Consider the following 24,043-nt stretch of genomic DNA (forward strand, 5'->3'; position numbering starts at 1 on the left):
ATCGGATCGCAGTTGCTGCCCTTCCTCTTTCTTTCAATAAAATTGTGAGAAAACGTTACGCGATTGGGTCTACCCTGTGTGCTGCTCGTGTTACCCTGTTAGCTTAAGATGTGATTTTAAAGTTCTGTTGGTATTATACAAAATCATGAATGGACTTTCTCCCTCATTTCTTTCAGGTTTAATTTCCCCCTATAATCCTGTCCAAGAGCCTTCGCTCTGAAAATGCAGGTTTACTCGTGATCCCAAGAGTCAAGAAGAAATCTGCAGGTTTGAGAGAGTTCTCCACTCGGGCTCCGGTGTTGTGGAATGCTCTAGCCCCTGAGATTCTATCTGCAACCTCAGTGGAAATGTTTTAATCTAAAACTAAAACTGCCTGACCTCATGTCCGGTCCCTTCTCAAAGTTTCTTATTTTCCTCATGCTGAGGTTTTTGAGTTTTTCCTTGCCCTCTTGTAGGTTTTAGATCAGGGGATGCTGTAATAATAGTCTATAGTTTGCAATAATCTGTGGTCTGGGCAGCCTTTTGAGACTCCTTGTGATTAAGGGCTTTACAAAAAAACATGACTTGACCTGACTATTCATCCATTAGAAATAAATTTACTGTATTGAGAAGACACAACACAGCAAGCATCTTGAGCGCTAAGTTGTTTTGTTTTCACAAAAGAACACAAATGGACTTACTGTCTTTGATTTGGCACACACACTGAGGAATTCCTACAGGAAAAGTTATAGGCTCAAAAGAGGAAGTGGCTGGCAAATACAGAACATCACGTTATAACAAGGAGCAGATGGCAGGCACAGCTAGGAAAAGGCTTCTTCCTCCCTCCTAAAGGCAAACTTAACATGATAAAGTACAGTAAAAGCTTCATATTACACTTACCTAATATTTGTGAAAGCCGCATTCTTGTCTTGCGTCCATACTGGAGCCGACCTCCCCCACATGTATTGTTGTCACACACATGGATTTACTGGTTATTACTTGATATCGTGGCAATCATTAAAATATCTCAGACAAACATGGCGGCGACCTCTCGGTAGGGATTCCACTATGTAAAAGAAATACACATTTCTTACCCTATGTTTTTTTGTACATAAAAATTCACATTAGTGTGATAGTTCTTGTATTTTTGCCTAGTACGCAATGTTTTCTTTTACTGAATGAAAGATTTTGCACCACTAGGGGGCACTAAATATCACACACTGGCCCTTCAATTTAACACACCCAAACTCATACCTGTCAATCAATAAAATTAAGAGCTTTGATTTGCAAAACCAGAAAGTATCTTGAGACATCGAGCAATGAGTACAAAGGCTTAATCAAGTCATCGAAACGGTAAAAAGTGTGAAAGCGCCTCGCAGGCTGGGTAATAATATTTAACATAAATGGTAGGACTAAAACAAGGATTCTATCAGAGGGCTGTGACACCATCATTGCTGTTCTTCAGTAATTATTTTTCCACTTATTTTTATTGTTGATTTTCTTTTCTCTTTGTGGGTTCCACAAACAAGGTTACAATTAGTTCGAAAAATAGATATAAGTTATCTTAGTAAGTAAGGTTAAGTGAGTGATAGATAGATAGATAGATAGATAGATAGATAGATAGATAGATAGATAGATAGATAGATAGATAGATAGATAGATAGATAGATAGATAGATAGATAGATAGATAGATAGATAGATAGATAGATAGATAGATAAAGAGAGTGAGAGAGCAGGACAGGCGCACTCCTTCTCACCCTCTATCTATCTATCTATCTATCTATCTATCTATCTATCTATCTATCTATCTATCTATCTATCTATCTATCTGATGGATAGATTTTAGATGATAATAAAAATAGAAATGTAAAATCCTATTAAAAGTTGATTATAGGAGGCGTTACTTAGCGTACCTTGGGTTCAACTACTTGACCTCCAACATGGCGGTGTGTGACGTCATAGAAACCTGCCCGAAGGAAAGTATATAATACGTCTAAAAGCAACTGTTGAATTATAATGTTTTTCTTCTGAATTTGGTTGCTACTGTGAGTTAACTTCGGTTATTACTTGAGTTAGAAGAGCTTTTCATGCAGGTGAGTGCGTTATAACATATTTGTAAATCAACCGTTTGCTGCCGCTTGGTGGCGTAAGAAATAGTTGAATGGCTACCCTAACGACGCTGGTTTAAAATGGAGGGGGGAGATGAAGAGGGAGGGAAGCGAAAGAAGCTCACGCCCTTGCCTGACGTCTCAATTGAGACTTCACATTTGCTGTGTTGACGCCCGCCGTGGACTTACTCGCCTTGTCCGGGGCCCCAGGTGGAGCGGAAGCCGAAGAAGCCGAAGCGGTGGCGCGTTTCCCGGCGCCCCCAACCCCCCCGAGTCAAGCTTTCGTTGGCGGGCATGTGAGGCCAACCTTGCTCTGCGACCTCCACACATGAAAGAAGGAGGAAAAGCTGCTCCAGTCACGGGGAAAGAGTTGACCGACAGACCGGGGTTGTAGTGCCTTCCCGAGATGGAGCGCGTGTGCGGATCCGAGCTTCCATTCTGGGTAGGTCGACTCCAGCGAACGCGGCTCATCTCGTTTATTTGTCATTAGTTTGTTTTTTTCTCACTGGCAGTCGTTCAGCTCAGGAACCGGTAGAGCTAACTTTGTTGTATTTCGATCGGACAGCATTGTGTTTATTTGCATGCCGTGTTTTGGTTTCTCCGTTCTTTTTCTCCTGCAAACTCGTGTGAGTTGGCATATTATTTCAAAAATTAGATATGTTGCATACCTGTCAACCTCCAGGGCTCCATGCCCTTACAAACTGTCGTATTTTCCCTTACAAACTACAAAATAATCTTACACCATATTTTTTTTCAAACGTGTTTATTTATGTAGTTTAACATGTTATATTGTACATGTGTTTCGTTATATCATCCATCCATCCATCCATTATTTGCACCGTTTATCCTCAGTAGGGTCGCGGGGGTGCTGGAGCCCATCCCAGCTATCTTCGGGCAGTGGGCAGGGGACAACCTGAACTGGTTGCCAGCCAGTCGCAGGGCACACAGGGACAGACAATTCGCCCGCTCATTCACATCTAGGGACAATTTGGACCGGCCAATTCACCTGGAATGCATGTCTTTGAAATGTGGGAGGAAACCGGAGTGCCCGGAGGAAACCCACGCAAGCACGGGGAGAACATAAAAACTCCACACAGGAAGTCTGGTAGCTGGTTTTGAACCCAAACATGAGGTTCCCAAGACCTTAGAACTGTGCCGCACACACGCTAACCACTGCGCCGCCGTGCTGCTCGTGAGTTGGCATATTATTTCAAAAATTAGATATATGTTGCATACATGTCAAGCTCCAGGGCTCCATGCCCTTACAAACTGTCGTATTTTCCCTTAAAACAATACAAAATAATCTTACACCATATTTTTTTTTCAAACGTGTTTATTTATGTAGTTTAACATGTTATATTGTACATGTGTTTCGTTATACCATCCATCCATTATCCTCAGTAGGGTCGCGTGGGTGCTGGAGCCTATCCCAGCTATCTTCGAGCAGTGGGCAGGGGACAACCTGAACTTGTTGCCAGCCAGTCCCAGGGCACACAGAGACAGACAACGCACTCGCCTCGGGACAATTTGGACTGGCCAATTAACATGATAATGCATGTTTTTGGAATGTGGGAGGAAAAACCGGAGTGCCCGGAGGAAACCCACGCAAGCACGGGGAGAACATGCAAACACCACACAGGAAGGCTGCTAGCTGGATTTGAACCCATGACCTCAGAACTGTGCCGCACACGCGCTAACCACTGCGCCGCCGTGCTGCCTCGTTGTATCATATATATTGTTAATTAATATTTTGTTGTGAGATAATGAGTTGCTCGACATTAATGAGGTTTATTATTAAAAAAGTTTAAAAATTAAGTAGCTTGGACGTTCACTGTAGAAGGAAAAAATACATGCAAATAGAATTTTCTTATTCAAATTATTAATTCATTTTCTGCATTAAATTATTGTTGGTAATATACTGATTAAAGGGATAACCTCAAACCAGTCTTCTTTCACTTTCACCTTTTTTTCTTCCTTTTTTTCTTAACTTCTTTAATACGGCATAATAATTCGTAATATAATGCGTCAAAGCAAGTGAGCCGTTTGAGAGCCGGCTCTCTTTAATGAGTTGAGCCGAAAAAGCCGGTTCTCTAAAAAGAGACGGACTTCCTTTCACTACACAACTACCACATGGATGCAAAGGGAAAGCCCCAGGCGGCAGATGCATGCGCACAGTAGCATCAAACCGCTCGCTTCGTTTGCAACGAAAAAAATGATACCAAGATAGAGGCTACCGCGGCGAACTCGTTTGACTTGATTGAGTTGCCGTTTCGTGATAGTCGGTGTATACCGGATGGTACCCATAATTGACAAATTTGCGTTTTTCCGTACAGATTTTCTTGTACGGCGTACTCGTCTTAAAATACATAATAAACGTACTTTGTACGGCAAAAACGTACAGGTTGACAGGTATGATGTAGACAGTTCGTAGCCTATGCCTCTCTCATCTCATGGATAACATGATGACTATTTTGATGCCACGATTAATGCCAGGATCAACTTTAACTTACGTAAATTATACGATTATTGTCTAATAATAATAAAAATAATACCCCAAAATAGGCAGGTGCAATGTTATGTTGATTAATTTATTCAAAATCTTAGTTTTAACGCACTATTTTGTCTCATATCTTTGTTCTAAATCCCTAAATAACCCTTTATATTGAAGCTCATTAAACAATCTATGTTCATTGTTGAAACACTTTATGATGAAAAGCCACAGAACATTTTTAAACACCCATACGCTCTTGCAAAAGCACCTACAGCAATTTGATTAGGTGAACGGTAGGAATAGGTGTAGCTATATACAGGACAGGACGGGCGCACTCCTTCTCGCCCAGCACTGTCTGCACTGAAGGTAAATAGGTTGTTATCCTAGTTTGCAGTATTTTGTGACATTTTTACAAAAAAACTTTGCTTGCACGTTGTTTCGAAACAATTATATAGGACAAAAATGACATTCAAAATGAGCTTTAAGACTTAAGTAACTGCGGGAAGGAGATTAAATTAAGTGATTTACCTATATTTATATGGGACACAGGCTCTGGGATTAGTATTTTATAGATTTTATCAAATCATCAATCACCACAAAGTGAGATAAAATGTGCTGAAGAATTAGCTTTTGTCTCGAGAGTGAGTTTGGTAGTTTTGTTGAATTTTGTCTTAAACTATGGTATGGCTCCCGACCTCTGATCTATAAATAGGAGTGTTTCTGGAGTCTAGATTAAAAAACTCCCATTGAGGTTGCAGATCTTACCTCTGGAGGCAGAGCATTCCACAGCATCGGGGCCCAGACGGAGAACGCTCTCTCGAGCCTGCAGATTTCTTCTTTATGATAAATTCAGGGAAAGTCAGAGTTTATTATAGGGTTGATACGGGCACAAGTTATATTTTGGGTATGTCATTTGTTTGAACAAAGATGCATTCAATGGGTGTTGTAATGTGTTTAAATTAGCACTAATTAAGTGTCTGTCTCAAAAGGGAACAGATAAAATGTATATTTCTTTAAGATTTTCCGTAGTCACAATGCTCTTCAAGAGAGGTTTTTGTTCTGTTAGAATGCTATTTTTATTCATCTTTGTTAGAGCTGTCTTGTTGCAAATAAATATATAATTTCATTGTGTAAAACTTGTAAATTAGAAGGATCACTATGTATTTTTTTCCCCTATTTTTCAGCTTTTACGTTGCTACATCGTAAAACTGATTGAAACGGTTGCTTAAACCAATGTTTTTCAACCAGTGTGTCAGGGCACTCTAGCGTGCCGTGAGACCTTGTCTAGTGTGCCGCAAGGAAATGACATATTTTATCCTTGTGAAAAAAGCATGCCGCTGTTCAGTATCTTTGGTTTCGTCAGGTCATCAGTCGAGTAACTAACATACATCCATATCAGTAGGTGGCAGTAGATTGCCATTTTTCATTCCTTTTATATACTAATAATATGCTCATGGGGTAGTGCAGGGAAATATATTTGATAACTTATATAATTTTAAATAAAAATAGTTTAAACTTTAGTAGAAACACTCAAAATAGGGAGAAGAGATCACTGGGTTTTGAACTTACAAAGAAAACAGGGAAAGAAGCCTTGAAATAAGAAGTCAACCTGCTCTATAAGCCTGCATAGCCCTTTCTTTTTATTAGTTTTAGTTTTGCACAGATACGATCAATAATACATCAAATAATGTAAAAAAAAAAACGAACGTGATTTTGAGAATTTGTTTTACTATTATTTTATAAAACAAAGAAATATGGCAGTAAAACAATGTCGTATTTTTGTTATCTTTTTAAAAAACAAAACATTCAAAATGACAGCAAAATATACACCAAAATGAATAATAACATGTATTATCTCCTGAGCCACGATAACCGCAGAAGATAAAAAAATATACTGTCACTTTAAGTAATATGATTATTTGAACTAAAAAAGAACAAAAATAACAATAACATGAAACTAGCTCCGAGATTCATTTTTTAGCCCCCTGAGATTCGATCTGCAACCTCAGTGGAACTGTTTAAATCTAGGCTTAAAACACACTTCTATTCTATAGCATATGAATAACCTATATTTTATGTTGACAATATCTGTGTATTATTTGTCATCCTGGCCAGCCTGGTCATCCTCATGTGCGGTCCCTTCTCAAGGCGTCTTCATTTTCCTCACGTTGAGGGTTTTTGAGTTTTTCCTTGCCCTCATGTAGGTTTTAGATCAGGTGATGGTGTAATAATAGTCTGTGGTTTGCAATAATCTGTGGTCTGTGCAAATAGACTTGACTTGACTTGACTGTGTGCCTTGTGGTTTTTCTCATGAGGAAAAGTGTGCCTTGGCTTAAAAAAGGTTGAAAAACACTGTCTTAAACAAATCATTGTGAAGCATCAGTCAAAAGGACCATCATTCAGCCAGTCGCTAACAAACGTATTTAAGGTGTTTTTGTGCCGATCTTGTTTTCTCTGTAGTGTTTGTTGAGGTTGTTGTTCTGCACCTGTTGCCCTTTATACGTCTGTGAGACATGTCTGTTAGGGTCACACAACTCAAAATGTAAATAATGTATTTTATTTTTTTATATTATACTGTGGGCAGCACGGCAGCACAGTGATTAGCGCGTGTGCGGCACAGTTCTAAGGTCTTGGGGACCTCCTGTGTGGGTTCAAATCCAAACTTCCTGTGCGGAGTTTGTATGTTCTCCCCGTGCTTGCGTGGGTTTCCTCCGGGCACTCCGGTTTCCTCCCAAGACATGCATTTCAGGTGGATTGGCCAGTCCAAATTGTCCCTAGGTGTGAATGAGCGAGCGTGTTGTCTGTCCCTGTGTGCCCTGCGATTGGCTGGCAACCAGTTCAGGGTGTCCCCTGCCCAATGCCCGATGATTGATGGGATGGGCTCCAGCACCCCCGCGACCTTACTGAGGATAAGCGGTGCAGCTAATGAGATGAGATGTTATACTGTTGCATATATAATGAAGAACTGAAACTGAAAGGAAGAAGCTAAAAGGAGAACAAGGAATGGATCGGAAGTGATGTTTGGTGAGAACTCTCTTGTCACCGGCACAAGAGGCAAAGCAATACACTTGTTCCATCAATCCCATTAGGAGAAGCCTTTTTTTCTTAAAATGAAGGTTTTAAAACACTTAACAGGCAGGCCTGTCTTGATTTAATGTGTAAACACAAACTGATGCTACTGCGAGTGCCAGAAGAAAAAGTGCTGGCTTTCGTAGATCTAACAAACAGAAACTTTCATTTAGTATTTATCTTTTGGATACCAAAAGTGAGGTGACCGCCGTCTGCAAACTTTAACGTCCTCTTTTTTTGTAAATGCAGTTGAATAAACGGTTGTCTTAAAATAACTGGCTCGGGATAAATCCTGTCCATTAAGTGAAAATCAACTATTAAAATACAGTAAACCACAATTGCCTGAAAAAGTATTAAGAAAATATGAGGACTTTTTTTGCGTTCTGCTTTTTTTGATCATCTTTAAATACTTACCGAGCACTTTGAGAAAACAACAAGCACACTTCCCACGGTAATACTTTAAATAAGGCGAGACAGAGTGTAACTTCAAACCAACAAGAGAACCATTGTAAAAAGACGCTTTGAGGCAAGGGTGAGAATTCGAAATTTTGTTTGAAATTATAGACCTCGTTAATATTTTCAAGTGGGACAACTTGCACATTTAGTGGTTGGGTAAATACGTATTTGTAAAGCTGCTCAAAACAATAAACCTGTTTTTCTTCCCAAATACAAATTGGTTATCTCCATTTCATCTGCAAATTCTAGGACATATTTTTCCAGGAACCGCAATGTATTTCAGCAAATATTTTCTTACATCAACATGATTTGCTGTTGACCTTTCACTGAACAGTTAGGAGCCAATCTTCACCACATGCATTGGGTTTATTGTGACAGGAGCAGATTAAACTCTACATTTGTTATTATCACCCCTTTCAACATTCCAGGTGTTGCCTTGGAATTTTTGTTTGGTTAGGCGCCTCATAGGGATGATGATGATTCTCACGCTGACATGGAGTGCTGTGATAGTTTCTTCTTCCTCTGGGTTAAAGGCAGACTTCCTCTAGTTCCACCCTCACGTTCATCCGTCACATCCTGGGAAGAGGTCAGAAATGTCTGACTTTCCCTGAATGTAGCATAAATCCTCTGCTGTCTGACTAATATAGTTTAAAGATTAAAATATTTTGAACTTTTTCTCGAGGGAGCCACACCATATATTTTAAAACAAAATTCAATAAAACCACTAAACCCACCCTCCAGATGATGTGATGTTTGATGATTATATAAACTCTATGAAATAATAATGCCAGAGCCTGTGTCCCACATCAATATAAATATACACTTTATCTCCCTACTGCAGTTGAAAGTGTTGAAGCTCATTTTGCTTGCCATTTTATCCTAAATAATGGTTTCAAAACAAAGTGCAAGCAAAGTTCTTTTGTAAAAATGTCACAAAATACAGCAAACAAGGATACCAACGTATTTACTTTCAGTGCAGGCGGCACTGGATGAGGGGAAGAAACAGTGCGCGCGTTGTGTGTGTATAGCTCCGCCCATTCCTACCTCTCACTTAATCAAATTGATAGAGCCGACAGCGCTTGTTCTCAGCCAATCAGAACGTGAGGATGACGCCAGCCAGTGGCTACCGATTGAGGTCATCCATCTTTGTATCACATGTGATCCACAAGCTTGTAAGGTGGTACCTCTACTTACGGATTTATTTCATTCTGGGAGTAGCTTTGTAACCCAAAACATTTGTAAGTAGAGTTTTTTGCATAAAAAATGTTTCAACGATGGGTCTGGGGCACTTGTAATGTTGATCAAAGGAATCCGGAACGATTGGTAGGGGTGAGGATTGTCTCTTTCTCAGGCAAAAACAAATTTGGAGAATTGTTTGAAGTGGATAAAGGCATGCTGTCGCCCTCACGTTCAAGATGATTAATGGGAGAAAGTGTTTTATTTTTATTAAATTGAATTATGAGCAGCTGTTGGATCCATTATAACATAGCTCCCTATCCCCCTCCCCCTCACAGCATGACGTGTAGCTCCTCCCTACCATGTTAATTTGGTATATTACCATGAAGTAGAAACCTGTACACGCCTTAAAATTATTGAAAATGGGTTTGTTTTGTCATAGGTTATGAACTTCTAAAGTTATCTGCAAGGAGAGCCTAAAGAAAACGTTGCTTATTTTATAGCATGAGATGTGCCAAGAAATAAGAGTGAGGTGACATATCTATCTATCTATCTATCTATCTATCTATCTATCTATCTATCTATCTATCTATCTATCTATCTATCTATCTATCTATCTATCTATCTATCTATCTATCTATCTATCTATCTACCTACCTACCTACCTACCTACCTACCTACCTACCTACCTACCTACCTACCTACCTAGGCACCCACCCACCCTGGTCATATCCCTCAAGAGGGGTGACCGACAGCAAGACACACACATACAAATACAAAGAAAATAAAAGGGAAATAAATAGCAAAAAAAAAAAAAAACCCACATTTTTGGACCATGGCCAACCTAATTGCCCAAACACCCAAACAAGTTAGGCACCTCGGCACCCAAGTTCGTCCCTCCAGATGAAAAGGGACACCAGAAAGCAGCCATGTTCCTCGGGTCAGGGTGACACAACACACTCTTTTGTTCAACAGCAGGGCCCGACAGCTTTCACTGGTTTACCCCTGCCGCATCATACGGGTGCCCAGCCCATCCTTAAGAACGCGTCCACAATCCCACTATCCTTTCACAACACCTCTCCACTCCTTTCTATCACCAACAAGAGCTCTAGCTTCTGTTATATTTAGACCTCTTTCCTGCAGTGCACTCATAACACCATCCATCCACGTCAATCGCGGCCTCCTTCCATTGACTTATGCTCTGTAGATCCTCTTCAACATTCGCTCCTAATCCATCCTCTCCATGTGTCCAAACCAACCGAGTACTCTCTTATCAACACGCTTGCTTAGTGACATATCTAAAACTCATTAGGGTCTGACAATAAAGTGAAACTACCCTGCATTAAGTTTGCAGTAAAAGTCCATCAGAGGCTAAAAGCTGACAAATCAGAATCAATTTATATGTGAAGTTGGTACGGGAATGACGACTTCCTCATAGATCGCCAACATTACAAGGTTTTTAGCGTCTTTGGGCACCTTGATGCTAGAGTATAACTTTGTATATGATAATTGAGACACTTTTCTACTGTCTTTTGAGATAAGTTTGCATAATAAGGAATAAATGATACGGCTATGCTATCAGGAATAGCAACGAAAGAGTTGGTCGCCTATTTGCTCTGCGTGCGATACATGGATACCGTAACTGTGGTGGGCGTGGATTAGCGCTCTCTGTCGGATCTCGTAATTGCTGTAGGTGCTTTGCTTGAGCTTTTGGGTTAAACGATAGTTTTGGGTTTGTTTGTTCTGTGGTTTTGAACATGAACTGTTTAATGAGCTTCCATTTAAAGTACTATTTAGTGGTTTACAGACACGACGGGGCCTGTTGGGGTGACACCTTAACTGTAAAGTGTAGTTTAAATTGTGTCTAATATATATTGGACCGAACCCTATGTAGATCAGTATAGTCTCAGCTTCGCATGTGCGACAATTGGCACTGCATGTATCAATATAATAAATAAAAGCACCTTTTTGATTTTATCTTCATATGAAAAGAGCCATGTATTGTTCGTTAGCCATAGGTTCCTGAACCCTGGTCTAGGCTCTTTCAAAACTGTCATCTCGTTTTTTTGTGTCTGGTCTAGGCTCTTTCAAAACTGTCATCTCATTTTTTTGTGTTTATATGTGGTTGTTTTATTTTGGGACAACAAAAAGATAACTGGGTAAAAATCAACCCAATAGTCACTGTATGGGTTGATTAGCTATCAACCCATATATGTCTGAATGCCTGATACTTAAAAGTGAACAAAGGCTGCCAGCTGTGTTTATCTTGTGTATCTGTGGGTGGGGCCGTCTGTCTGTAGGAAACCGTGATAACCGCTCTCCACTATTCATCTTTACTGTACGAGTACCTGGAGACGTTGCTTAAAATTGTTGGTCGACTGTATTCGTGTGTCATAAATGTGCCATTCATTGTTTTGTTTCCTCTTGCTAATTAATTTATAACTTCTGATCAGAGCTCAGATAGCTGGCTCGAATTTTGCATAACAAATTTTAGGGATGAATGAGTAATGGTACCAGATAACGATACTACCGTAAATTCCGGACTATAAGCCGCTACTTTTTTCCCAAACTTTCAACCCTGCGGCTTATTCAGTGATGCGGCCAATTTATGTACCGGTAATCTTTCTAACGGCCGCCAGCGGCGCTCGAGTACAAAAGGAAAGATTTGGACTGCAACTTCTTAACTTGTGCACAAATTAAATTAGCGTAGACATTTCCTCATCATGCAAATTGCAAAAAGAAAGGCACATGACGTAACTTTCAAGCTAAACGCAATCGAGCAGTCCGATATAGGAGACAGAGCTACTGCACGTTAACTTTACTTTTCGAGAGTGACGCTAGCGTGTTTTTGAATAAGGGAGCGTAGGACGATGTCTATATGACAAAGTCTCTTTCCCCTACTGAAGGAAGACAACTATGATGACGTCAGTTAAAAGGAGGAAGATGAGGACGGTTTACCGTGCTTATTGCAAGTTCGATTTGTTTTTTTAACAGCGCTGTTTACTGTGTTGCAAGCGTGTTGCTAGTAGCGTTTTGCTACCCTTCACAGGCACGGTTTGGGATGAAAGTTATAATATTATTATTAAAGCTTTGAAAACTCTCTCGGTGTACAGTCTTTCTTTGTAAATATGTGTAACCATGTATAATATGTATTTGCAACTGTATATTTTTGTAATGTATTTATTTTAGAAACTTATTCTGATCTTTTGCACGGGCAAATGAGAAAGAAGGGGCGGGGCAAACGCGGGCTGACGGGAAGTGGAGTAAAGGTGAGACGTGTTTGTGGACACGGCCGACAATAGTGAATAAATATTTTTCCCACCCTTACCTTTGGAAATATACACTTTTTTTCCTTGGATTACTTTCAACGGGCACCCGGACTCTGCAGGTCTGCATTAGATCTTAAGTACCGATATTGTTTTCCGTTCATTTTGCCGGCTGTGTTTTTTTGGACTGTATCTGGTATGGGTTAATTTCTTGCTTGTATTGCGTTTGTTCAATGTGGGCGCATGCGGCTAATATACAGGTGTGTACTAAATCGGTTTTCCTCACGAAATGTGGTGGGTGCGGCTTATAATCATATGCGCTCTATAGTCCGGAATTTACGGTAATTGTAGATACTGTTTTTTTCTCCTTCTGCTTTAAGTTCACAGTTTTTGACCTTGCTTTGTTTGTGCAGGTGGAAAATCAGACCCTCCACACGGATCAGCCCGACCTCCCCGTGTGTTTTCAGCTTACTGTCCTGTCATGGCTGCCTTGCATTTACCTGTGGGCCGTTTCCCCCGTTTACATTTTCTACCTAAAGAAGAACAACAGAGGCTACATCATGATGTCCATCATGAACCGGTTCAAAACGGTGAGACACCCGAGGAGGCCTACAAAATGTCATCATGTCCTGTCAACAGTTACTTCGGGTGGTGGTAGCTGACGATTTTCTTTGACTGAAAATAAGACGAAGCCATCTGTGGCCTCATTTGTGGAAATACGAGCTCATTTCGCCCTACCAACGCAGCAGCCGACTGTCTTTAAAGTGTCAGCTGCAAAGGAGCCTGCTGTTTTTTTTTTCAATCATGAGCGTCCCTGCAAAGCAACAACTTGGATGCAGCAGAAACAATTATTTGAAATCAAATCAAATCTCATGTGGTTGTTAATCTGCCAATCCTCTCACAATTTCAAAGGTGTCCCATGGCAATTTGGGGATCATAGCCATATCCATATATACTTTAATATCTATTTTTCCGTTGTAAATTGAAAAAAAAGTTCAGATGCTCTCTCCCCCTTTATGTTGTCACATTGTCCTGACCCCCCCAGGTGTTTGGCTTGCTGCTATGGTTGCTTTGCTGGACGGATCTCTTCTACACCTTCCACCAAACGCAGCAGGGAATCGACCAGCCACCTATTTTCTTTATCACGCCACTCCTGCTGGGCATGACCATGGTAAAAAAAAAAAACGCCTACTCATCCGAACACACATAAGCATGTTGATTCAGATCATACCGAGATTGCACCCAAAGCTCTTAGTACTGAAGGTATATTTTGGGTCTTTATTACTAAGCTGTATTTCTAAAAGCCTTGTTGTTTCCAGGGTTGGGTAGGGTTACTTTAACTGGATTACTTTCAATTACTTTTGGATTACTCCAATACCAAATATGCTAATAAAAGACAAAAGAAACTAAATATGAATAAAATGATGACTCACAACACGTGGTAAGCTTTCTCTCCTGGCTTTGATCTCTTTGATCTCCGGCAAAACTAACATAAAATGTGACAGAAACAAAATGAAAATAAATCCAAACAGTTTGCCAACATCATTTTTGCCGTTCCGTGTATTCCGTTACTCCCCAAGCCTGCACAACAATTAGTAATTTTATTTATATTTAGTTTATTTTGTCTTTTATTAGCATATTTGGTATTGGAGTAATCCAAAAGTAATTGAAAGTAATCACGTTAAAGTAACCCTACCCAATCCTGGTTGTTTCCATGAAATCCAAGCAAAAGAGGAACATACACATTTAGCTCAAATCAAGACATAAAAATGATTAAATAGATCAATCGTATCAGTGGAAATTACTTGCACTCTTCAAACGTGGAGGGAAAAACTTCAGTTTAAGCCTAAATATTATTTTTTTTATTAACTTTCATTATCAAACAGGCGATGCATCTCCTTTTGGATATTTAGTAGTCCAAATGTGAAAGAATTTAATATATTTTTCTGTGTTATGTCACTTTAAAGCAGTGCTTCTCTATTATTTCCTTTCACCCCCACCCACTGAAGGAAAAATCCTCTCGCGCCCCCCACCAAGAAGTCTGTCTCCTAATGCGGGTTAATTATTATTTTCATGGGGTCACTTGAGGGTATGCTCCACTTTGTATCTACACTTCGTACTCAATGCTTATATTCTGTGCTATATGCACGGCATGGAGGTTAATTGTAAACAAAACACTGCCAATGAGAGCGCCACTGCTCCCAAGTGCAGGGGAGGTGCAATTGCACTTTATTCTTTGGAAGGTAAAAAGTTCCCCGAGATCAAACACGCCCGTGCCCCCCTTGATGGAGCCTTGTGCCCCCCACCCTGAAGTGGGGCCTGCCCCACTATTTGAGAGCCACTGCTTTAAGGGACTGTGTGTATTATTTGACCACTAGATGTTGCTGTAATGTGTAGTTCAAGCGAAAAGGAGTGCCATAAAGTACACTTCGGAGACTCAGTGACCAAACTGCACCATTTTTCTTTTTATTGTTTTGGCGAGCCTTTCGCAAGGTTTTTGATTTTTTTTCGGGTACCCGTAGTAGCAAGATGGTGGACAAAGATGTTTAGGTGAGCCTCATGTTATGACAAAGATACAAATTCCTGACCTTCGAGTTTTAAAAAAGGCACGTTTAGATGATAGCTTATGAATTTTTCCTTATTGTTCAAATCAATATTTTTACTTTTAAGGTTTTTTTATCACTAGGAGGCGCTAAAGATACACACACTGTCCCTTTAGTAAATGTTTAGATTTAATAGTACACACAAAGTAAAAACATTGATCCTCGGTTTGACTTTTTTTATTCTTTTGCTCTCGTTCATTTAAACAACTGTTATGCTTTCACCGTTGTCTATAATTGATTCCTAAGAGGCCTCCTTTGTTATAAAAATGGATCATTTTGCATAAATCACCGCCAAGTCCCAGTGCCTCGAAATAACCATATGTCGATAACTGCAATAGCAGAGATTCTTCAACCATCAGTGTGTTATTTTATGTTTTATTTTTCCTCATTATGAGGTACGATTTCTCTAGTAAACACAATGGAATTTGTCAGTAATGTTCAGGAATTTAATTTTGCAGCGCAATCTGAATAAAACACACCCAGCCAGTTACCCGAGATGACTTAGTCTGTGGCTTTGGGAGTAGGTCATCTAAAAACGGAGAGAAAAAAACACATCTAACAGAGTCAGTGTGCAAGCAGTCAGCAATCAGACTTGACGTTACCTCATATGCCCTCCAACGTTCTGCCGCTCTATCTCAGCTTGTCTCAGTGTCTCTCCCCAACCTGTTTTTTTCCTCTTCTCACAATAATGTACTCTCTTCGATTTTTCTCTTAGCTGCTAGCTACCTTTTTGATCCAGTACGAGAGGTTGCGGGGAGTGCAGTCCTCAGGGGTTCTCTTCATCTTCTGGTTCCTGTCCGTGTTGTGTGCCATCGTGCCTTTCCGCTCCAAGATTCTGCAAGCATCTGGGCAGGTGACAATACACTGCCTCTCACCTCAAATGCCCTCTGCTGCGTCAACATTCCCACGTCCATAATAAATGATTTGTTGCTTTTACAATCTGCCCATGGATAGAACCGCATCCAGGCTTTGTGCTCAATTTTAATTGGAGGAGGATGAAGAATACATGTATTATTGAGTGAATCAATGCCAGAATGCAACAATGTGCAGCCATTTATTATTATTCAGGCAATTAATTCAAACAAATTACGACCAAAAGAATACGTTTCAAATATGTCTCATGCTGTTTGATAGGCTACAGTGAGTTTTACATTCTAAGCATTTTTTTACTTCAATATTATTTTAAAGATGCTACTCATCAACAACTAGCAACTCGAAACGTAATATGGCTGTTTCCTTGCCAACATAATTTCAAAATTCTCATTCAATGTCTTTACAGTGTATCTCTGAAAACATATTTTTTAAATCGACACTAAGGCCTACATTTATTTTTTGTGCCTATATTTTCTACTCGTCGGAAAGTCAAGTCATGTTTATTTGTATAGCCCTTAATCACAAGGAGTCTCAAAGGGCTGCACAGACAATTACAGACTACAGCATGTCAGGTTAATTGGCAGGTCCAAATTGTCCCTAGGTGTAAATGAGTGTATGAGCTGAAAGTGGCGGACAAAACCTTTTCCTGCTTGCAAAAGGCGTGCTCGCTTTGGAGTTGTACTACCTTTTGCTAATAAATCAACACAACAGTGTATTTCCTTGTTTAACGGCTGTTGGCGTAGTCACTTCGGTTATTGCTATTCCCTAGTTAGTCATAATATATGATTAGGTATTAGGTAAATTCATATTATCCTTGAAAATGTATATAAAAATTAAAGAATATTAGTATGTTGCAGTTTGTATACTATTTTTCGAGATATTGCATTTTCTTCTTAAATACACAAAAATAACTACAGTTACACACACTTCTACGCAATTTAAAAGTCATGGAAAATTCAAAATGTCCTCAAAGTGTATTATCAAAATTCAACTATTTAAAAAACGTTTCTCCGTTTTTTTCCCCTGAAATGCTTATACTATTTTTCTCGAAATTCAATTTTTTTTTATAGCTAAAATTATTGGAAATCTTTATCCGCATGTTTTAGTATTTGAGTTCAGGAATTAAGGCAGTCAATATGCATTGTCAGCCCCCCCAACCCCTTAAATTAAAAACAGAACAACAACAAAAAAATTCTGGATTGTCATCTTCTAACATAATATCAAAAGAATAACAAAGTGAACCTTTTGTTTTCTTTTTTTCTGCTTTGGCTTTGAGCTGACTGTATGTTTTGCACGGGTCAGCCCAGGCCACTGCTAAGCACAGAGGGAAGAGGGAATACTAGGCCTGTTGTTTGTAGGCTACTTATCTCACCTCTGGTGCAGCTTGCGCACACCAACTGAGGTGCAACTTGCCGGCACTGCAAATAATCCCTCTGGCACTCAAAGCGAGCATTTTATGCTCTGTCTTTAAAGAACAACAATTAATAGCTGCAGATACTTGTGCTGTGTATAGATTTTTCTTTTAAATGTACACACTTTTGGGTGAGATTGACTCGTAATATTGGCAGTATATTTGCATTTATGTGTTTTTAATAGTACCGTAAATTCCGGACTATAGAGCGCACCTGATTATAAGCCGCACCCCCCACATTTCGGGAGGAAAACCGATTTTGTCCATACACAAGCCGCACCTGTATATTAGCCGCATGCGCCCACATTAAAAATACGCAATACGAACACGAAATTAACCCATGCCCGATACAGTCCTTAAAACACAGCCGGCAAAATGAACGGAAAATGATACCAGTACTTAAGATTTAATCCAGACCTGCAGAGTCCGGGTACCCGTTGAAAGTAATCCAAGGAAAAAAAGTGTATATTTCCAAAGGTAAGGTTGGGAAAAATATATATCCACTATTGTCGGCCGCGTCCACAAACACATCTCACCTTTACTCGATTTCCCGTCAGCCCGCGTTTGCCCCGCCCCTTCTTTCTCATTTGCTCGTACAAAACATATCAGAATAAGTTTCTAAAATAAATACATTACAAAAATATACAGTTGCAAATACATATTATGCATGGTTACACATATTTACCAAGAAAGACGGTACACCGAGAGTTTTCAAAGCTTTAATAATAATATTATAACTTTCATCCCAAACTGTGCCTGTGAAGGGTAGCAAAACGCTACTAGCAACACGCTCGCAACACACTAAACAGCTCTGTTAACAAAACAAAACGTACTTGTAGTAAGCACGGTAAACCGTCCTCATCTTCCTTCTTATAACTGACGTTCATCAAAGTCGTCTTCCATCAGTATGGGAAAGAGACGTCGTCCCACGCTCCCTTATTCAAAAACACGCTAGCATTACGCTCGCAAAGTAAAGTTTACGTGCGGTAGCTCTGTTTCCTTCTATATCGGACTGCTCGATTGCATTTAGCTTGAAAGTTGCGTCATGTGCTTTTCTTTTTGCATTTTGCATGATGAAGATATGTCTACGCTAATTTAATTTGTGCACAAGCTAAGAAGTTGCAGTCTAAATTTTACCTTTTGTACTCGAGCGCCGCTGGCGGCCGTTAGAAAAATTACATAAATTGTCCGCATCACTGAATAAGCCGCAGGGTTGAAAGTGTGGGAAAAAAGTAGCGGCTTATAGTCCGGAATTTACAATAATTGTTTTTAGAGAGCTGATTTTCCTTTTGAGGGGAGAGTGGGATGTTTAGACGCGTTCTAAGGGATGGGCAGGGTACTTGTATGATGCGGCAGGGGTAAACCAGTGAAAGCTGTCGGGCCCTGCTGTTGAACAGAAGAATGTGTTGTGTCACCCTGACCTGAGTGACATGGCCGCTTTCTTGTGTCCCGTTTCATCTGGAGGGACGAAAGCATGACCAACTTAGGTGCCGAGTTGCTTAACTTGTTTGGGTGTTTGGGCATTTGGGTTGGCCATGGTCCCAAATATTTTTTGTGTGTGTTTTTTGCTACTTTTTCCCTTTTTTATTTTCTTTGTTTTTGTGTATGTGTTTGTCTTGCTGTTGGTCACCACTCTCGAGGGATATGACCAGGGTAGATAGATATATTTATATATATAGATAGATAGATAGTTTTTACTTTTTGAAAACATTTCCTCTGCGTTATCTTTTTCCAAACGTCAGGTTGAAGTCACGGACAAGCTGCGCTTTGCCACTTTCTACTTGTACTTCGGCTTGGTGGTCTTGGAGCTGATCCTGTGCTGCTTCAATGAGAAACCGCCGCTGTTTTCCAATGTTGTCACAGACCCCGTGAGTCATTGCATGTTATCCGCCCATAATTTTAAGTTCTGCATGTTCAGGCATGCTTCTGTGTGCTGCTTGCAGAATGCATTTGATATGGAGGCAGTGGCTTCAAATGGAATTTTGTCTCACGTGACATATGTAGTTGGAAAAAAACTGGGGGTTATATTGCATGCCATAATTTTAATTGAGGCTTTAAAACAATTTAGTTTTCCATCTCCAATTTTATTCCACAACCTTTTTGTCTTGAATTATCATTTGCTCTTAGCCCCCCCATATATATCAGTATTCAAAGAAAGTCTACTTCTGCGATTTACAAGCACTTTCTTCTCTCTACCCTTTGTTTTTTTTCCCATCCCAGAATGTGTGCCCTGAATCCACTGCTGGTTTTCTGTCAACCATGACGTTCTGGTGGTTTACACGGTTGGTCCTGTTGCTTCATATAAAATGTTCATTAACACAATTATTAGGTTTTATTGGATTTTATAGCATGGGAAGAAATGGGACACTCAAAATATTTCTGTTTCATGTCGATATTACTTAGTAGCAATGACATATGTTGCCAGGGTTGGGTAGGGTTACTTTAACTTGATTACTTTCAATTACTTTTGGATGACTCCAATACCAAATATGCTAATAAAAGACAAAAAAAACTAAATATGAATACAATTATGACTCACAACACGTGGTAAGCTGTCTCTCCTGGCTTTGATCTCCGGCAAAACTAACATAAAATGCGACAGAAACAAAATGAAAACAAATCCAAACAGCTTGCCAACATCATTTTTGCGGTTCCATGTATTCCGTTACTCCCCAAGCCTGCACAAAATTTTGCAATTGTACTCATATTTAGTTTCTTTTGTCTTTTATTAGCATATTTGGTATTGGAGTCATCCAAGAGTAATCGAAAGTAATCAAGTTAAAGTAACCCTACCCAACCCTGTATGTTACTCATACAAGCACAACAGCTTCAATGTTTTCTATTTGTCCATCCCTATTTGCGAATGAACGTGAGTCACTATTAGCAGGCTAAACTCTGAAGGGAGTGTCAATACATTGAAAGTTGTGTTGAAAATGGACGTAAAAATGAAATGTATGTAATTTCGTGTTTTCTTTTTTAGTATGGCGATTAAAGGCTACAAAATGCCCCTTGAGGCCAAAGACCTGTGGTCCCTGAACAAGCGTGACAGCTCCAAGGCCATTGTGCCAAAACTGCAGAAAGAGTGGCAAAAGGAGCAAGCCAAATTCAAAAGGTACTTTCACAATTTCACAAATACGTGCAGGTATTTTTATATGTCGGAACCACCGCATGACAGATGTATTAATTTATCCTTGTATAATGACAGCAGGCTAATAGTATGATTGACTATAACAAGCCGTGAACTTTTCCCCCTTTCTTTCTTTGTTCCCACTGCAATATTTTTAGCCATGAGTTTCACTGTTAAATGATCCACTAAGTCCTTTTGAGTTGCGGTAATCAAACCTGTTGAGCGACTTGCTGGATTTCGTCATGCCTGTCCTGCAGTGGTGCTGCAGATGTGTCAGGCAGAACTTGAGTGTATATTTTTTTCAAGTTGAACAAATGTTTTCTTACATTTCTATAGTAGTTGGGGCGTGGACGAGTAAGGGCTGCGTACAATTTCAAAGCATTACTCCTTTTTACTGCAAAGAAAGCAGGTTTAAATTTGAATTGAATTGGTTTCAATCAGTACTTTTCATTCATTAAAATACAATTTTGAAAAAGGCTTCTCTTTTACTTCTGCATTTTACATCAACCAACGTCCTCTTTTCAGTAAGCAGTGTCCGTCTAATGAAGTGGTGTACTCCAAGTCTGGAGCATCCGTGAACAACCACATAGGAGATAAAAGAGAAAGCATCACGGAGGAGGCTGAAGTGCTGCTGTCTACTCAGAAAGCACTGGCCCGCCAGCCGTCATTTTTGCGTGCGCTGCTCAAAGCCTTTGGACCATACTTCCTGATTGGTTCCGCTTACAAGCTTCTGCAGGATGTCATCACTTTTGTCAACCCCCAGTTGCTCAGGTAGATACTGTTCGCTCTTGCCACTGGATTTATAGTTACTTAACTCAACTCAAAATGCTTTATGCGAGTTGAAAGTAATACTAAGACGTACTGAGCTTGTGCATGATGCCTTGGTCTCAGAATGCTGATCTCCTTCACCAAGCAAAAAGGCGTTCCTGACTGGTGGGGTTATTCGCTCGCCTTTCTCATGTTCTTCACGGCTTTCTTGCAAACGCTCATCCTCCACCAGCACTTTCAGTATTGCTTCGTCACCGGCATGCACGTACGCACAGCGCTCATTGGCGCCATCTATAGAAAGGTATGCGCATCTCTTAGTGGAGGTCAGATGAGATTTTCGCCATCCTTTAATGATAGCTCTGCTCTTTGTCTATTTTGCAGTCGCTGGTGATTACAAACGCGGCCAAACGTTCATCAACACTGGGCGAAGTGGTCAACCTAATGTCTGTGGATGCACAACGCTTCATGGACCTCACCACCTTCCTCAACATGCTGTGGTCGGCTCCTCTGCAGATTATGCTTGCGCTCTATTTCCTGTGGCAGGTACATCAACTAAGAGTGTTTTTTTTTGTTTATACCAGTTTCAGTTGAAATAATTAATTGGTTGGAAAACCACCCAATTCTTTTGTAGTCCTATTACAAAAATGATGTTCTTGCTCAGGACACAAATATTCAGCAAGGATCAACACATTTGTCTATAAAAGAATATACATATCTGTCAATTTATTCATTGTCAAATTTTATATGATTGGGCTAAAATATCTGTATACAGTCGTATCAAAAAGTACATATGATTTTCCTTTACCATATTTTTTTGCCTACTGTGCAGATATCACTGCTCTTAAACATACTTTGCCTTTAAAAGACAACTTGATGATGTCACTGCTGTTCTTTAAGGCATGTTCATTGTCTTGACATGTTTAGTCTTGCGGTAGTCGTGACAAGAAGGCCACAACATGTCTCCGACTCTGCTTTAACTTTTATTTTCTTGAGGAAGAAAAATCCTGCTTTTGCTAAGTTGACTTTGGATTAGTTAGTGTTTAACGCATCCTTGTGGACTTTCAATATAAAAAGTCGTTCCAGAAACAATTTGGCCTGGTTGATTTTAGAGATTAGACCAGAGGTCAGCAACCTGTGGCTCGAGAGCCTCATGCACTGTCCTAGTGGTCCCATGGATCTTTGTCAAAAATATTCAGAAATGGAGAAAAGCAGTGGGAAGGAAACACATTGTTTTTAAATATGGAAAGACAAACATGACACAACATGTATTACAGTGCTGTAGAAATGTTTGCAATAAATATTTGATATGAAAGTTTTATGTATGAATCCCTTTCCTGTTTCGATTTTCAAAAGACTCGTACTGGTAATTTTTTATCGGCGCCAGCCATGTTTTTGATAGTGTACTATGGCTCTTTCAACATTTTGGGTTGCCGATCCCTGGGTAAGACCTATAATTTTACACTTATCGAGTTTGAGATAAAGTTATACTGTAATATAAGGAGTGATACCGTAAATGGTAAATGGTCTGCATTTATATAGCGCTTTTCAAGTCAATGAAGACCTCCCAAAGCGCTTTACAATGTGCTTAACAATTACCCATTCACACACACACTCACACACCAATAGCGGCCATGCAAGGCGCCGACCTGCTTATTGGAGGCATTAGGGATTCAGTGTCTTGCCCAAGGACACTTCGACATATAACACAGAGGAGCCGTGAACCGAACCTTCGATTGCTCTACCTCCTGAGCTAATACCACAAAAGCTGACCATTGTGCATAAATGGATATAAGATTGTGAATAATGTATTCTTTTTTGTTATTTTCATTCTTGTATGTTTATAAATAACCTTGCTTCCAGAATTTGGGCCCCTCTGTTCTTGCTGGAGTTGCTGTTATGATCCTGCTGATTCCATTTAATGCTGTAATAGCCATGAAGAGCCGTGCCTATCAGGTATTGATAAACATTCAATCTTTCATTCTGGTGTTAGACAACGTCTAGCACACTATTAAAATAAAATCCATTCTCCATTTTTCTGTTTGGCAGGTAGAGCAGATGCAGTACAAAGACAGCCGTATTAAACTAATGAATGAGATCCTAAACGGCATCAAAGTGCTTAAGCTGTACGCCTGGGAGAATTCCTTCAAGGAAAAAGTGCTGGCCATCCGGCAGAAGGAGCTCAACGTGCTGAAAAAAGCTGCCTACTTGGGGGCCTTATCAACCATGGCCTGGACCAGCGCACCTTTTTTGGTAGGTTGTTTTCAAATGTACTTAAAATGTTCTTTGTCTGAGGGTTAAGTAAAGCTGCCAGACAATTCTTGCAGTGATATCTATCAACTATCATCTTTCGGTACCTACTATTCTTTGGTCATAGCCACACTGATTTCACAATTTATTAAGAAAAATCATGAAATTAAAAAGTAAAATGTGTAAAAGTAGATCGAATTACCACGTTTCAAAGTAGAAAGGCTTGCATTCTATCATAACTTCCAGTTATGTTTATTTGCATAGACCTTAATCACAAGTCTCAAAGGGCTTTACAGACTACTATTACAACATCCCCTGATCTAAAATCTCCATAAGGGCAAGGAAAAACTCAAAAACCTCAACTGGCGAAAATGAAAAAAAAAAACCTAGAGAAGGGGCCATACATGAGGTTATCCCCCTTCCAGGATAGGCAGACTGCAATGGATGTTGAAAGAGCATCAACAGACA

At 39.8% G+C, this 24,043-nt stretch overlaps 1 protein-coding gene across 2 annotated transcripts in view; it reads left to right on the plus strand.

Moving 5' to 3' along the window:
* The first annotated feature begins 2,151 nt into the window (after positions 1-2,151).
* The window catches only part of abcc3 (ATP-binding cassette, sub-family C (CFTR/MRP), member 3), a 46,012-nt gene continuing 24,120 nt past the window's right edge, over positions 2,152-24,043 (plus strand). For both annotated transcript variants that reach the window (XM_088324145.1, XM_088324144.1), the window contains exons 1-12: positions 2,152-2,530; positions 12,960-13,136; positions 13,592-13,717; positions 15,865-16,002; positions 19,176-19,301; positions 19,654-19,715; positions 20,414-20,545; positions 21,086-21,331; positions 21,452-21,629; positions 21,710-21,871; positions 23,189-23,281; positions 23,375-23,578. In XM_088324145.1, the coding sequence (XP_088180271.1) occupies positions 2,495-2,530; positions 12,960-13,136; positions 13,592-13,717; positions 15,865-16,002; positions 19,176-19,301; positions 19,654-19,715; positions 20,414-20,545; positions 21,086-21,331; positions 21,452-21,629; positions 21,710-21,871; positions 23,189-23,281; positions 23,375-23,578 (1,680 nt within the window). In that variant the 5' untranslated portion in view covers positions 2,152-2,494. The remainder of the gene's footprint in view (positions 2,531-12,959; positions 13,137-13,591; positions 13,718-15,864; positions 16,003-19,175; positions 19,302-19,653; positions 19,716-20,413; positions 20,546-21,085; positions 21,332-21,451; positions 21,630-21,709; positions 21,872-23,188; positions 23,282-23,374; positions 23,579-24,043) is intronic.

Source organism: Urocampus carinirostris, chromosome 19 (assembly GCF_059441175.1).
Source record: "Urocampus carinirostris isolate Australia breed hairy pipefish chromosome 19, RoL_Ucar_1.0, whole genome shotgun sequence".
Classification (NCBI taxonomy): Eukaryota; Metazoa; Chordata; class Actinopteri; order Syngnathiformes; family Syngnathidae; genus Urocampus; species Urocampus carinirostris.